The sequence below is a fragment of the Haplochromis burtoni genome, unplaced genomic scaffold (genome assembly GCF_018398535.1).
Source record: "Haplochromis burtoni strain Fernald_Lab_line unplaced genomic scaffold, NCSU_Asbu1 Contig_280, whole genome shotgun sequence".
Classification (NCBI taxonomy): Eukaryota; Metazoa; Chordata; class Actinopteri; order Cichliformes; family Cichlidae; genus Haplochromis; species Haplochromis burtoni.
The window spans coordinates 584,090-600,613 of record NW_024582641.1 but is presented as its reverse complement, the minus strand read 5'-3'; the positions used below and the strand labels follow the sequence as shown (position 1 = coordinate 600,613).

The 16,524-nt window shown below is 42.0% G+C and overlaps 1 protein-coding gene across 11 annotated transcripts in view; it reads right to left on the bottom strand.

Moving 5' to 3' along the window:
• dgkh (diacylglycerol kinase, eta) overlaps nt 1–16,524 on the bottom strand; it is a 76,365-nt gene that overhangs the window by 8,729 nt on the left and 51,112 nt on the right. For all 11 annotated transcript variants that reach the window (XM_042227772.1, XM_042227773.1, XM_014339298.2 and 8 more), the window contains 17 exons: nt 14,472–14,634; nt 14,227–14,335; nt 13,665–13,886; nt 13,308–13,399; nt 12,561–12,660; nt 12,098–12,407; nt 11,834–11,959; nt 10,058–10,192; nt 9,821–9,938; nt 9,542–9,652; nt 8,804–8,900; nt 7,778–7,885; nt 4,338–4,451; nt 4,111–4,245; nt 1,427–1,587; nt 1,213–1,318; nt 479–571 (listed from right to left, as the gene is read on the bottom strand). In XM_042227772.1, the coding sequence (XP_042083706.1) occupies nt 479–571; nt 1,213–1,318; nt 1,427–1,587; nt 4,111–4,245; nt 4,338–4,451; nt 7,778–7,885; nt 8,804–8,900; nt 9,542–9,652; nt 9,821–9,938; nt 10,058–10,192; nt 11,834–11,959; nt 12,098–12,407; nt 12,561–12,660; nt 13,308–13,399; nt 13,665–13,886; nt 14,227–14,335; nt 14,472–14,634 (2,300 nt within the window). The remainder of the gene's footprint in view (nt 1–478; nt 572–1,212; nt 1,319–1,426; nt 1,588–4,110; nt 4,246–4,337; nt 4,452–7,777; nt 7,886–8,803; nt 8,901–9,541; nt 9,653–9,820; nt 9,939–10,057; nt 10,193–11,833; nt 11,960–12,097; nt 12,408–12,560; nt 12,661–13,307; nt 13,400–13,664; nt 13,887–14,226; nt 14,336–14,471; nt 14,635–16,524) is intronic.

Below are 16,524 nucleotides of genomic sequence, written 5' to 3'. Positions count from 1 at the left end.
TGGATGTAGCAGCAAATGGCAAAATCCTGTTATGAAGTCTCAGACTAAGCATTCTTGCATTCCCCCTATGCCGGATGAGCGAGAGATGGATCTAGGTATATATTTTATACAGCACCCTAAGAGGACCAGTGACTAATTCATCACAAAACAGGTCTGCCTTAAAGCATAGCCCACTTGACTTTCTTGGCTGCAGTGGACACCATGACTTACAAAAACAACATCATGTTGTATTCAGCAAGACCAGAAACTGGTGACTTAAACTATAAACTGATCAGGAAAGTATTTACGAAGGGCACAGAGCAAGTGAGCCAGGGGCTGTTTTCCATAACAAGACTTCTGTCTGTGATCCCCTCCACCAAGATTCTTTCACCATTAGAAATAATCTAGTTTTAAAGTACACTGCCTTCAAGTCTTTGTTTCATAAACATATAAAAAGAAAGTAGGATTGAAACAATCTATTTCAGCCATGATAACTCACCAGAGAGACTCGGCCCAACAGAAGAGACTCGGTCTCATTGTGGAGTGCCTTCATAGTGCTGGCCACCTCAATGGCTGTGTTTCGAGTAAGGCTCTGTAAAAAGAATTCAATGTTACACACCATGAAAAACAGAAGCAGAGTGCACATATTTCACACAGTTCTAGATGCTATTTTAGTAGCTTAGCCTCTCTTCAGGGGTTTAATATGGGGTAAAGTAAGTGCTTAATCAGAACAAGTTAAACAACCCTTAAAACATCAATTAACAATGGAGGTAATTCACACATTGCCACATATAGTAATTACTTAAAGGGCACTTTTATTATTATATTAATGGCCAATGAAGAAATAAACTTAGCTGAACTTTTAGCAGCAGTTCAACTAAAACTGTGAATGTTGTAAACTGGACTCAAGTACTCAAGTACTTGAAATATGGCAGAAAATACCACATTTTAAAAGATTTGTCTGAAACACAGTGCCTAGCTTTTAAAGATTCAAATCTCTCAAGAGCAAGAAATTGCACCTGGAACAGTGCTCATTAGTCTCCTTAAAACAATAAGTGGTACATCTTAAATGTAAGCTTTGACTTCAGTGACCTCTAATGGCAAGAAAAAGTCATGTTTATTTTACAAGAATTAATTATTTTAAACGGCAGTTTTAAGGATGCAACAGTGAGTTGTAAAAGACTTTCTCAAGACAATGTCAATGTCTCAAAAATCAGGCTAAACCCAGCTCACCTCGGGGAACTTCGGGTGTGTTTTGTTGATGGCGTGTGATGCAGCATTAACAGCGTGAGCCAGTTCCTGCTCTAAGAGCCCGTTCGTCTTTGCAGCCTCACATATCCTGTGATTAGACAGAGCGCAGTCAGTGAGCTTAGCTCAAGGTAACAAAGTCTGGGAAGCCTGTCCACACGGCGACTGATACCTGATATTCACATCAATTCAAGTTTACCTTGTAATGAGCTCTTCTGCAGCCCGGGCACACATCTGCACCAGGCCTGCCTCCTCCTCTGTGGCTAGATCCACAGACTGCTGAGGGTAGAGGTGAGGTCGCAAAGGAGGCTTATCATACTTGAGCTTGTCCTCCCATGACTTCAGTGTGTTCTCAAAAGCCTGCGGGGTAATTTTGAAGAAAACACAGATAAGTATATACATATATATATATATCAGGGGTAGGCAACCTTTCTGATGGCGAGTGCCATTTAAAATTTCCTCAGAAGTCAGTGTGTCATATGATTGCATTAGCAATAAATTTAATAACGCTCTATATGAACAGTTACACACTACATAGAACAAGTTTACAGAATTATATTTGTTTGCAGATGTTGGCAGCTATCAGCAAATAGTTATCAGCTATTTTGAAACAAAAAAAGACACTTTTTATCCATAACAGCAAATGAACTGTACAACAGAAAATACAAATGCTATTTATGGTCTCCTCACAAGAATGATAAGGAAAGATAAACTAAGCCAATATGGCATGTTTGTTAATACAGAGACACACATGTTAATGTGATCTCTGGTCTCCCACTCAGAGACACAGGTCTCCGAGTGTCCAGCATTCAGAGGCTACCTGAGGACTCATGTGAGAGAAAATCTGCTCACACAGATATGTAGAGCCAAATACTGTCAATAAGGCCTCTGCAATGTTCTGAAGACAGTTAAACTTGTCAGGTAGTGATGTCCAGCAGGTGAAAATGCACAGCTGTGGATTCCAGCTGCTTCGATGTTGCATTAACTGGCATTAACTCAGCCAGTTAATGCGAGACAAATCTAGCTGCTCATTAAAGATTTCTGGTTTGATCAGAAAATAAAACATTGGTCCATACACCTGAAAGTCCCAAAAATGCATTGTGTCTCGAGTCTACGGATGTATCCGTGTATCTCCGTGGTGCTGATGCTGTGCTGAGCGGACAGCTCCTGAAGCTTTTGAAGTGTCGGAATTGGAAAGCTAACAACGTCCCTCTACCAGTAGGCTAAGTTATTTTTAGCCAATTAATTCAATTCAATTCAATTTTATTTATATAGCGCCAAATCACAACAAAAGTCGCCTCAAGGCGCTTCATAGATACAGAGAAAACCCCCCGATGAGCAGCACTTTGGTGACAGTGGGAAGGAAAAACCCTCTTCTAACAGGAAGAATCCTCCAGCAGAACCAGGCTGCGAGCTGATTTCGATGTGCACCGCTGGCGCGGCCATTTATTTTTTAATGCACCTTCTCAGATTAATTCACTGCGTGTCGTGCCCAGGGCTGGACTGGGACAAAAAAACAGCCCGGGCATTTTGACTAGAGACCGGCCCACCAGGTATTAAAGCCATAAAGCCTTTGAATGAAAACAAACGCTGTTGTGACAGTGATGTACAGTCTTGTTGGTATATGTATGATTTCTATACATTTTACGTCAGATAAAAACTTTGGTTGTAAGCTTCAGATAATTATTTAATAACAGCCAGACATTTTAAATGAGATAAGAAAGTATTTCAAGGTCCTGGTGTTATTTGTCTCTCAGAAACAGTTCATAACTTCCCTTCAACTCATTCATGTCACCTAAAAGGTAAACCTGTTTCTCCATCACCTGTTCAGCTCTGATGATTCAGTGAGGACATCTCCTGGTTTCATCTTCATGTTTCCCTCTCACCACATATCCAAACCGACATCATGACCAGCAGCTTTACAGCTGTGGCTCCAACAAACATCAGCTGATACTAGAAATAAATATTAAATAAATTCTAACAACAGCTGATCGAGCTTAAACGTGCTGCTATTTAGCGCAACCTCCGCTGGTTTCCTCTTTCTGGCGCAAAGTGAGCGATAAACAAACACGAGAGAAAAGCCGATCAGCTGATCATTGATCAGTTTCATGATTAAAGTAGCAACAGGAGAGGGAGGATGAGAGAAGAAGAGGCAGCTGTGCAGCGTAACGACAGAATAAATCCACCTTTGTGTCTTTTTCCATCCTAGACAAACTGCGTCCCTTCTCAGCTCAACACGAAACGGGTAATATTTTCTCTGAATGCAGGACGATTCCGTTTGTACGGGACAGTTGGCAACTCTACTAACTAACCTTATGAATAAAATAAAGTTCACTATCAGTAACATCATAGCACCCACCCAGCTGTATAGAAACTCCGTCATGCTAGCTAGTACGCAGTACTGATGGTAAAAAGTCACCACAACGAAAATAAACTCCACCTAAACTTGGTTTATATCTGACCCAGATAGACTGCAGGTCATAACTTCTTACCTGAAGTTCAGTTCACCTGACACTTGAACCGGCGGCCACCTCGGGTCTCTCCTCCTCCTGCCTCCCCTCTCCCTCATCCACCTGCTGGCCTCCACCACTTGTTAATTTTACTGAATCTGTGGAAGCTCCGCTATAGCCACCACCAAACAACTGAGTTATTTTTACACACCGACCAGCATCTGGCCAATCCAACACCTTTCATTGTTTATACCGTTACAAAAAAAAAAATCATCGGCCCACCGAGCAAATGTCTGGTATGCCCGATGGCCAGTCCAGCTATGGTCGTGCCATCAGTTAACCCTTCGCATGCCAACTGTGGCTTGCCGACCCCTGATATATATATATCTACACAAATTGCTTTTCACTCAGCAACAGCAGCACCCTTCCTCACCCGGTCTCTGGTGAGCATCTGTGCTCTGTTCTTGTGCTGGATCTTGATGACTCCAGGCGGTTGGATCCAGGCCTCACCATCCACCTGAATAGGAACCCCCTCGTCACCCAGGATTGTAATCTTCACAGTTCGACACTGATTGAGGAAGACGCTTGGATTAGAATCACACAGTGTACAGACACAGAGACACAATTTGCACTTCATACGGTTTTAACGCATCTGCTCACCTGTGCTATGCGGTGGTGTTGCAATTTGATGACTCTGGACACAGCCATTTGCATGCTCCCAAAAACAGCAACCACTTCCAGGATCTTGTCATCGAAAGATGGAGCACAGAATATCTGCATAAAAACATTTTGGCAATAATGAAATCTATGTCAATGTAATGTAGCTGGAAGGATCCTAAAAGGATACAGTTGCCGCTATTTCAAATTTATGTAAATATTCCACATAAACATAAACAAAAGAAAAGCTAACATATTCAAAAATTAGTTTTCAGCAGCCCTTTAAAACAAACTACAGACTCAGCCAACCTGAGGAGGTTTATGAGCTACATCCAGCCTCTGGTTTTAAAATAAGGGACAGTTAAAGACCCAGTATCAGGGGCCTGGTCAGTTTGTCTGTGACCCAGCATCTCGAGTTTATTTAGCACTGTTGATTTCCCATGTTAGATTTGTGCGTTTTTCTTAGTTTAGGGTGTAGTTGAGTTATTTTGTATTTTTGATTACTAATGAGATAATGTTCAGGTCTGGTATTATTATTAGTTAGGGTTTAGTTAACATTCCATGTCCCAATTGCCAGTCTTGGTAGCCGGGGATCAATCCACCAGGACCTCCGCCCGGCTCACATTGCACCCGACCCATACGGTGCCACCTGCGGGTGGTGGGCCTGCAGGAAGATGGGCCCATGTCCCTTTTTCGGGCTGTGCCTGGCCGGGCCCCATGGACTAAGACCCGGCCGCCAGACGCTCGCCCTTGGGCACCCTCGCCGGGCCTGGCTCCAGGGCGGGGCCCCGGTAACCCTATCCCGGGCAGGGTAAACTGTTCCCTAGATGGTCTTTTCATAGGGGTTTTCTGAATCGCTCTTTGTCTGGTCCCTCACCCAGGACCAATTTGCCATGGGAGACCCGATCAGGGGGCAAAGGCCCCCAGACAACATCCGGGAGGGGCTCAGAGTAGAGCCGCTGCTCCTCCACATCGAAAGGAGCCAGTTGAGGTGGTTCGGGCATCTGACAAGGATGCCTCCTGGGCGAGGTTTTCCGGGCATGCCCTACTGGGAGGAGGCCCCGGGGCAGACCCAGGACACGCTGGAGAGTTTATATCGCTTGGCTGGCCTGGGAACGCCTTGGTGTTCCCCTGGATAAGCTGGAGAGGTGGCTGGGGAGAGGGAGGTCTGGGCTTCTCTGCTTGGGCTGCTGACCCCATGACCTGGCCCCGGATAAGCGGAAGAAAATGGATGGATGGATGGTTTAGTTGAGTTCCAGTCTAGTTTATGGTTCTTCTATGTCTCCTGATTTATGAGTCTTTTCCTGTCCTCTGTCATGTGTAAATGTCTGTGTGCTTACGTTGTCAAGCTTGTGTTGTCTTGTCTACATTCTATTATGTGTCTTGTGTTCCCTGTGGCGTCAGGTTCATTTGTGTCAGCTGTGTTTCCCCAGGTGTTTCCACTTCTCTCATCACCCTTCTGTGTATTTAAGTCCTCTGACTTCTTCTGTTCTTTGTTGGGTTGTCTGTTGTTTCCATGTCAGGTCATATCTGGTCAGAGTTTTCTTTCGATTGCTCAGGTTTTTTTCATGTTCATCTTCATGTTTTGCATGTACGTGTTCAGTTTCTTGTTTTAGTTATCGTAGTAATTTAGTTGCTCCCAGTTGACGCTCCACAAACACACCAGCCATCCCAACATTGAGCTGGATTGTTGAAATATAGATTTCGTTGTATTTTACCATTTCCTTAAAATGAGAAAATGAAGTAGATTTCCAAAATTGCCCTATGAAACCTCTAAACCTATTCACAGTGTTTACAAAATGAAGCAACCCAACCTGTAAAGGAGGTCCACAGAGCCATGTGCAAAAGGCAGCATACTGCCATAGGGGCCCATTTTCAGACACTATCACACCCATGCTCCTGTGGAACACCGTGTTAGCTGCACATTCAATTTATAGGCTGAAAGATTATTAGAAAAGTATTTTCAATCATGTTAGCACTGCTGACAACTGTTATGCTGATGAAAGAAGTAATTCATTTAGTCTGTTAAGCGTCTGTGTAGGTTTGAAAAGGGCCAAAGAAAGAGGCTTCTTTTCTGAAACTCACTGACAATGAATTCATGTTCTAGCTTGCAGACTTGAGCATGAATTCAGCGTCAGACTTTTTTTTTATTACAGTGAGAGATTGTGCGGACTTGTGAAGAGAATAATACACGCACAACTTCTTAAAATAACAAAATAACTTTATTCCTTAAAATAGAAACCTCTGACAAGTTTCAGAAACTCAACTAGACAGACTGATTAAGTGAACATGACTGCTGTCAGCAGTGCTAACATAACTAGACAAAGAGATCCCAAGCCTAATGATCATTAGTAGGATATAAGGTAACATAATGCGACACAGCAGTGAGGGGTGCTGAAACAGGCCTCTGTAGATCTAACGTAGAAATCTAATTGTTTTGACAACATTTTTGATCCATCACTTATATATAACATAAAATAATAGACTTAATTTCCAAGGGACCCCAAGATTTTGAGGAGTAGATCATATGTGTATGTTGTAAAAAAAATAAAAATAAAAAAATAAAAATGAAAAATTGTCAAATTTATTCCTGAATTTTCTTTTACACATATTTGTACTTCTAAAACAAACAAACAAACAAACAAACAAACAAAAAAAAACTTAGAAACTGCTGAAAAGCGATCAGGTGACCCTCTCAGTTGTCTTGTGGGGCACCAGCCAATAGATGGACACAGCCAGTGGGAGGGCACTGATCTGTGTGTTAGCAGGATCGGTCATTTTATCATTAGCTTTTACAATTACTAAGATGTATATTATCTTCTCTCTCTGTCTCTCTCTCTCTCCATATATATGTATATGTATAAAAAACTATATTTACTCCCACGTGTCAAAATGAATGATTTATTCCAAACAAAGGCAAAACTCTGATGATAATCTGTGCCTGTGTTTGTGCAGTCGTGTATATACTGTCTCTGTTTCTGCTTCCTCCTCTCCAGCAAAAACAGTTACATAACACCCAATGCACATTGCTGTATATGTGTGTGTGTGTGTGTGTGTGTGTGCGCCCCCACACACCCTCTGAGCCCTCTGCAGTGTGTGCAAACTGACACTCTAATCCCTCAGCCAGTGTGCTCTGAGCCTTAAACATACAAGCAGAGACATCTCTCTAGCCATCCTTCCCCCTGCACATCCAGGCTATCGGGGTCATGTCAAACAGGCGTCCACACTGTCATTCTTTAGGTAATATCAGAGAAGACAAAAAGAAGACAAAAAGAAAAAGAAGACAAAAAGAAAAAAGCTCCAAGCAGAGCGGAAAACACACCTGTTTTCATCCCTCAAAGATGATCTGAGTTTCCTACCAGGGCCATCCCAAGTAGGATGGAACATCACACAGAGAGCAGTTTTATTACAGTGAACAGCTTGAGAACAGTAAATGTACTTACATCATCCTCCTTGGTGCCGCCCCAGAAGTTGGTTCCGCCTGCATAGCTAGGAATGTTCAACACTGCTATGCCTTGAAGGCTGGGCAGTGGGATGTACTGTCCATCACACTGGGAAAGACACAAATAACAAAGTTAAGTTGGACCAGTAAAGCAAAAGAAAAGAGAACATGGTAAAAAAAAAAAAAAAATGGACTGGTTCTTATTTAGCACTTTTCTACTCTTTCTGAGCACTCAAAGCTCTGTACATAACTTGTACATTCACCCAAGCACATTTTTCTAAGTGCTTACTAAGTAACATTCACATACTCCGATGGATGCATCGGAGAGCAATTTGGGGTTGGTATCTTACCCAAGGATATTTGGCATGCAGACTGGGGAAGCCAGGGATCGAACCACGAACCTTCCAATCAATAGATGACCTGCTCTACCACCTGAGCTACAGCCACATATACTCTGTGTGTCTAAATTAAGGCTGTTTCCTGGTTCTATAAACATTTAACCACATTTTTTCTTCTGCCTTTACTGAGCTTTCAGAACTATTTCATTGAAAATCTGACACAAAAAAACTGGTGTTTTTTTATTACACGTTATCAGTTTTCTGGCTGTGTAAATAAGCAATCTCACAGAACAGGGTGGTTTTTACTCTTACCAGACCAACATCGTCACTGCCTAAGAAACCTGGAGTTCGTTCAAATATACACATAATCATGGAATTTTTTAAGGGCATATTATTAAGGGCCGTTATTCTCTAAATGTTTTTACATAATAACAAACAATAGAATTTTTTTAATATTAAAACTTTTTTTATTAACTTTAAAAAAAAAAAATCTTTGTGAGTAAAAGCAGAGGTGAACTCTAATTTTTGTCAGCACGTGTTCCTTATTCTGCCATGGGTAATTTAAGTGATTATAAAGATTTAAGCACTGGTGAAATGCGAGTGTGTAACATGCAGTGTTTTCAATTAAAATTTTTCTCGTTTCTTTTTTAATCCAAAGCCTTAAATGCCTGATTTTCTCCATGTCTCACCTCCAGCTGGACCTTCTGCTCCAGGTTCTTGTAGGTTCTTTGCAGCAGCTCCTTAGTGCCCAGAACACCGTACCACATCATATTCTTGGTACGACTCCTGTGTGGGGAAGGTGCAGAGGTGGTGTGCAGGAAAAAGACTGTTGTGTCACTTCAACTTTAAAACACACAAATACGTGGACAACACATCACCTGCAACACAATCACTGAAATGGAGGGAATGTACCTGGAAAAGTCAGACTCTGTATTTTGTAATGCCCCAAATTACAAGCAAACAGATAAATGTACAACAGCCTTGCAGGAGATTAAGTGATCACATTTTCACAATTTGTTTTTAGACACGTGGGAAAATAAAACCCTTCTGGGATGGCATCTTGGCAGCTCTTGACATATTTACTTGTCTTTATTCAAGGACCAACACCTGTTTAAGGTTATCCTGTTAGCAGCAAAAAAAAAAGATAACTCAAAACTGGCTAAGGACTGCAACACTCAGTTCTAGACAGTTGGTGATTGTGTTTGACGAGGTCCTGAAAATAGAAAAACTCACATACAGACTGAAAAAATGAGAATACTTGACTGGTAAGTAACTTCAGTTATCAAAAGAGGCAGATTTGCTCCAACGCTGCCAGCTTAGGACTGTTCAAAAGTTCATGTACTTGTTTATGGATAAACAAAGCAAATAAAATGAAATTATAAAAAAACCCACACAAATATGCTGTGTTCATTGGAAATGAGACTCACCTGCATTTCTCTGGATGCTCCTCTCGCTTGTTGTTAAACTCCAGCGAGATCTTTGCGTCCAAGCCAATGCCAAAGTAGTTGTTCATAACACACTTCTCCATATAGCCCTCTCTGGATGAACAAGCAGTCAACACAAACGCACACACAAAAAAGGTAGTTAGATTGCACACAAATACATGAAGTGGGAGAAAGACAAAGCAACAGTGTAGAATGTGACCAACAAACAACATCACAGTGACAAAGATGGAAGAAGGCATTAGAAAAAGACATGGCTCTTACAGAGAGTCCAGGTCAGGGTCGATGAATGATGTGGCCCCGAAAGGGTCGATGTTAGCCAGCAGCATCTTGCTAATGATAGAGCTGCCAGCAATAGAGGCAGCCAGACCTGCTCGCAAACCTGCACATACACACAAACACATATCGTCTGTGTCACACAATACTGAACTGCAATGCCTGACTGATTGTGCCCTTGTTGATCCAATGTGATGAGTTTGGTGCCTGTTTACGTGTGTTTACCTGGGCAGATGATGCGTGTGTTGAGTACAGGGAGATTCTCCTTGCTGGTGGTGAAGGGTGTGATGGTGAAGGAGCTATAGGACTGGGTGCTACGGCTCACTCTCCTCTCCGTTGGAGAACAGGGACTCTTAACAGCTGGGCCAAGGAGAGAAAAACTTACTTTGAATTTAGGGACAGATATGATGGAAAGTATAAAGCAAAACAAAATGCGCTTCAGCTGTGTCAGAGGGTACTTATTAACACAGAGATGCACATCCATAGACATGCATCATGCATCCACATATGAACAAAAATATGAACATATTAATGCAATTTAAGGAATATAATATTTATACAGTAAGGCTGGGTGCAGGTACAAATAATAACATTTGGGGTCTATGTGTCCAATAGACAGTACTCACAATGGGCCTGATTCACCAAGATGTGGCTAACAATGTTATTACCTTCCTCATACCTTGCTCATAAATTAAGAACATACACAAAATCAACATCAATTCATCAAAGGTATGCAATGGTCATCTTTTTCCTACCTTGCACACGCTACCTGTGATCTGTACAAGGACTGTCTGAACAAGTTGAGGCTTTGGCCAATAAATTTCCAGTTAATATTTTTTCTTCTCTACATCGAATTTAATTTCAGGTAGGAATATACTGATGAATCAAAACGCATTGCTTGTGAGTGAGTCCCACTGTCTAACAACATGATTACTTTTACATACAGTAAAATTACACACGTTTACTTTGAAAGACTGGTTGCTCGGGGTTTATTCTGGTGTTGCATCCTGGATTTGACATTATTTTTGCTTTCATTGTATGACTTCAAGCGCAATTGGTTAGAAGGCTGACAATTACTGATAGCTATATTTGAACCAGACCATGGGCAGCAATCTCTTCTGCTCTACTTCCTCGGAGTGCTTCCTGGTCAGGAAGGAGAAACAGGACGAAAGACGGAAACAAGGAGAGGACACAAAGCAGAGGGTTTGACTGATTCCTCCTAGTCTTCTAATACTTGGAAAATGTGTGGAAGGAAGGAAGCAGCCCAATGATAAACAGGAAGAACTTCTGCCCCTAAGACAATAACATATCCTGTGGCCCATCCACACACACTCACACAGAAGCGCAGTGGACATTTCACAGTAACCTGCATGTTCAAACAGCCGGCCTGCCTGTGTACTTTCAACAGGTACACTGATTTATTATTAAAGAAGTTGCCACAGTCTGAAGATTAGGACCTAAGCAGCTCAGCCTGGTGTAAGAGGTGGAATATCAGAGGAGGAAAAGTCGCTCCAAGCACTTTTAGCACTAATCCCTGAGTTTATTTATGACAGGAAACTTGATTTGCGTCAGCAGGCTTTTTTTTCCCATTAGCTATGTCTCTGGTCCACTGTGGTGCAATGACTGCAATACCCACCAGGTGGCAACATTAAAATCATGTGTACAAAAATCTATGCCTTTAAGGCATCTTTGTTGTTCTTAAACTTGCCTAAATTATAGAGATAGCTGTGTTTCCTTCTCTCAGTAGAGAAAAGAGTGAGGAAACATGTTTTTACACCGACCACTGCTGACTTATTTTCTTAATTCAGCCCAAAAACAATATGTGTCAGCTACAAGAACAATGCAAGCTGTAAGACTTGCACAGTGGACATGCAAAGGTGGGCAGGTTAAGTTCTCTGGAACTAGCCTTTTATGAAATGTAGCGGGCCAAGTAAGTGAATGTTTGGAAGTACCTCGCAAATATAGAAGGGGAACAGGCCAAAAAGCAGCAGAAACACTTACATGACACTGCTTCCAGTTCCTTAGTGTCCTCATCTTTCTCACTGTCTCTGTTCTCGTCCTCGCTGTCCTTCTCCAGAGGGGATGGAAGCTCTGGGTCCTCCGTATGGGCATTCTGCTCATCAACCACTAAACAGGGCATAAATGGGTTGGCCATAACACAATAAGTTGCATTTAATAACCGCATGTTTTTGTTTCAAAAACATTTTGATAATTCCATTCATCATCACGAGGCAGAATCCTTATCCCGTAGCTCACTACACGTACCTCTCTCTGCCTGTTCTATGACCTGTCGAACCGCTTTCTTCAGACTGTCGGCCCTGAGCATCAACTGGTCCCTGCTTTTGAACAGCTGGTGCGGCGAACCTCCTGCCACTCCTTTCTCCGTCTCCTCTTCCTCCAGTTTCTCCTTCAGCTCTGTCAGGCTTTCTTCACTGGCCTCCTCCTCCTCCTCTTCCTCCTCCTCCTGTTCCTCCTCTACAATAGGTGGAGTGGAGAGGGGGAGCGGAGGTAGAGCTTGGCACTCTGTGTTGAGGGTCTGGAGGAGGGAGTCCAGTTTCTCATTGAGGATGGCACACTGGAGGGCACAGAGGAAGAGACACTTAAGGACCAGATGGAGTGCTGCAGCAGCATTCACAGGACAGTGAATTAGCAGAAATTTAATATATATGGAGTTGGCTTTCAGCACAAGCAGATAATGGATGTTTACTGCATTGTTTTTGAGGCTTACTTTGAGAGACATAGAGTCGCACTCCTCAGCATTCTCAGTGCTTTTCTCATACGCCTTCCCCACTTTGGCAACAAAATCCTTCACTGTCTCACACAGAATTCTAAGAAACGGGGAGAAAACACAAGTTCTTCCTGACATAACGTAATCTGAGAAAAGCTAATTATTTACCTCCTTTTGTATCTTTTTACATACTTCATTTACTATTTTCACTATATGGAAATAATTTATGTTTCACAAAAGTAAATTTTTGTTCTCCTCTTTGTTCTTTATTCTAGAATGTGGCACATGGCTGCCCCTCCCTGAGCCTGTTAAAAGGATGTTCTTGCTTCCCACTGTTGCCAACTGCTGCTCATAGCGGTTCTTTCTTACTATAAAAAAAACACCTTGAGGAAACTATTGTTGTAGAGTTGTGCTTTATAAATACATTTTTATTCCAGCCAAAAACAAAAGGTTCATTACTTATGTGAAGGGAGGGGTACATTAGTTATTTGTGACTAGGACAAAATCAATACAAGAACAGTTGCTTAAATGTACTTTTGTCAAATGTGTCCCCAAGTGGACTGCTCACATATTTAAAAATGTCAGAATTATTAGTGTGATTGCTGGAGCAGCTGCAATAATGCTGCAGCAATTACAATGCAATATCACCACGACATGCACATCATGGTTTTTAGCCTGTAGTTGATTTGGGTTTGGGTTGATTTTAGACTTCTTATTCTGGGTAACGGCGGTGTTATAAACACCTACTTGGCAGAGGAGATGACCACAGAGTGCTGCTCAGAGTTGAGGATCTTTGTGAGGTGAGTAGCTACTGAGTCTTCATAGGTTGAAATGTGAAACTGTTGAGAAAACAATGAAACTGTTTATTTCTATTCAGAAAACAACTGTTAAACGCAATCTTATAGGCACTACAGTTAATAAGGTATAAGTGCTAAAATGCTTATTTGCCCATGTTTAAACTGGAGGTAAGGTGAACATGAATTCAAAATGTCAGGTGCTATTCCCTGCAACTACCTCCTCCCCACGTCTGTCTGTCTGGAATCCCCTGCTGGCTTTTATTGGGTCTACTGATGCGTGTGAATATCTGTCAACTCCTGTGAGTACCTGGCAGTCGTCAGCTCCCTCAGGCGTGGTAGGGCAGCTGTGTTTGGGTGGGATCTTAATCTCGTAGGTCATGATGCTCCAGCGGTCCAACATCTTGGTGCTGGCCCTCTCTAGCTTCTCCAGAATCTGAGGCAGCTGGGTGTCATCGTCACATGACGGGCCCCAGCCAAGCACTCGCGCCAGATCATTGCCGGTGCCCAAGGGCAACACCCCCAGCTGGCACTGAAAGGCAGGCACAGGGTTTATTTGGCATCAGTGTCTGCTATACTCAAAATGAGCTGTTTGTCTGTACATTCCTGCCTGTGAGTGTGGAATGACTTTGTATCTTTATGTGAGCTTGCTCAGAGCAAAGGCAAAAAGCGCAATTGGAACACTGGCCAAAGACAAATTATTGTCTGTGTACTTGTTCTGGAAAGCTGTGCAAAACCTGTTTAAAAAGACTTTCTATCCAATATGTTTATGATAGTTTGTGATTATCATTCATTTTCAGTAAAAGAGAAACAAATCCTAATAGTGTTTTCATTGTCATTGTTAAAATAACGCTTATGTTACTGTGCACTACTTGTTTGTGTAGATTGAGTTTGTCGATCTCTGAGAGGACCCATCCCACGCTGCCATCACCTCCGCACACCAAGATTCGGAAGTTATCAAACTTCTGAAACAGGCGCAAACTGGAAAAAACACAACAAAGCCACTCATGTACTTATTCTGCAGGATCAGCTTTCAACTAAAGCCTAATAACAAAACTGGTGCACTTTGATATTTATGGATATTTACAGGAGATTTGTTTGCAAGTGTTTTCCTCACCCAAGGTGTGGCCCACCGTTGACCAGGTCAAAGACTTGAGCTGGGTTCAGAAGCTGCTTGAAGCGCCGTAGGAACTTCACTCCCTGGTTGTCGCCACTTTTGGAGTTGACAAAGACCAGGAGGGGACTGGCACATGACGGGGGACAGGTGGCCTTCCAGAAGCCTGAGGAGTCATGGCAGCAGTAAGAACAACAAAAGTCAACATGGCTCTGTTCCATCAGACTGGAAGCAGTGAAATTTACATGGAAAAAGAACATAAATTACTGTTTTATTGCTGTTTTAATTGAAATTTTTTTGTGTATAGAGTGTCCAAAGTGGAGAAGGAGTCACATAGCAGATCTGCCTAATCAATCTTTTTTGCTCAGTTCTATGCCAAGTCTATAAACGGGATTTCCTCTAATGGCCACTTGAGTTTATTGCCCACTTTTAAATGCACAACTTTCCAGCACTAAAAAAAACACATCTTCACAACCTGGTAAGAAAAACATTTTTGGTGTCTATGGTTAGCTTCAACCTCGATATCAACTCTATACTGAATTTCCCGGAGGAACCCACCTGAGGGATTAATAAAGTTTTATCTAATCTAATCTAATCTAATCTAATCTAATCTAATCTAATATTATTATAAAAGTAATATATCACCTGTTCGATTTTTGTAAGCACTTTAAGATTAGGGGTGTTGCTGTGTGTCAACACAAGCTGACTGGTGTCTGTTCCACTAACTGAGGTCATTGTAGTGGAGCGCTTGATTTTTTTGCAGTTGACACCTTTTTGAGCAATATAATGTTACTGTCTTACTGATAATAGGCCCTACTGTGTGACGTAGCCCATCTAAGAAGCCTATGCTTCCATTTTGGTGCGCAACATGCTGTGGTTTCTCTGTATTATTGTAGGGTGTTTATCTTATAATATTTAGTGCCTTGAGGTAATTATTGTTTTTAATGCCATATAAATAAAACTGAATTGAATTGAATAATCATCTTATATCTGCAATAAATGTTCTGTATGCATTCTCTGTGTGTTACACATCCTAAAACTTTATCCATCAAGCTTTTTTGTTTTGTTTTTTTAACATTTTCATCTAATTCAAATTGAATTGGATTGAAGAAAAAAAATATCAGGTAAAACCTTTGATTTGTGCTACTAGAATGTTTAAATAAAACTGTCTTAACTTGATGCTTTAGTGTTTTAAATATCTAACCATGTTATGACTTAAACTTGAGCAGCAGTGCTAGATGCAGCAGGAGGTGTGAGCCAGCTCTGTCATCGCTAAACAGCCTCATCAAATTCCTGTGTGTGTGTGTCTGTGTGTGTGTGTGTGACACCAAGCATAATAATGCATAGGACGGGCTTAACACATGCCACAAACACGTGTTTTGCTGTGCAGTAGAGGACAAAACATATATACATACTCTGGTCTCGGGGAGGTAATGTAACTACCAGCTGTAATCTGAACACTGCCTCTGTGGTGAAAGCTTTGCGCATATTAAGGCTTCAACCTTAAATATATGGGAATACCATCTCTGGCAGCATGGACACAATCGTCCTTCTTCATATCTTTCTCATTCTCTTTAATCTCTTCCTCTACAATCTTTTGATTTATCGTCCTTTCTGGGTCACTCTCTTTGTGACTGTTTCTGTAAAGGATGAACAGAGGGAGAGCACATGAAAGTGGAGGAGAGAGAAAGGACAAGCAGGGAGTCACGATACTCTGGCACGTGCTACAGTCAGCCCCCCCAGCCAATTACAACCAAACTCCCCCTCTTTTCAGCCAGTGTTCGAGCAGAGGGGATCCTGGCACGTGCCGAGATGACGGCGAGAGAAGGACAGAAAGAGCGCAAGAAAGAGAAAGAGGGAGAGAGACAGAGAGAGAGAGCCTAACGAAGCATATATCTCCCCTTTTGTTAGCCCTCTCCCTATCCCACATGTTAATGTGAGTCTGCCTCTCAGGTGCTGATCTTCATCTAAAACGGATTTAAGCATTGGCAAACACACACACACACACACACACACACACACACACACACACACACACACACACACACACACACAC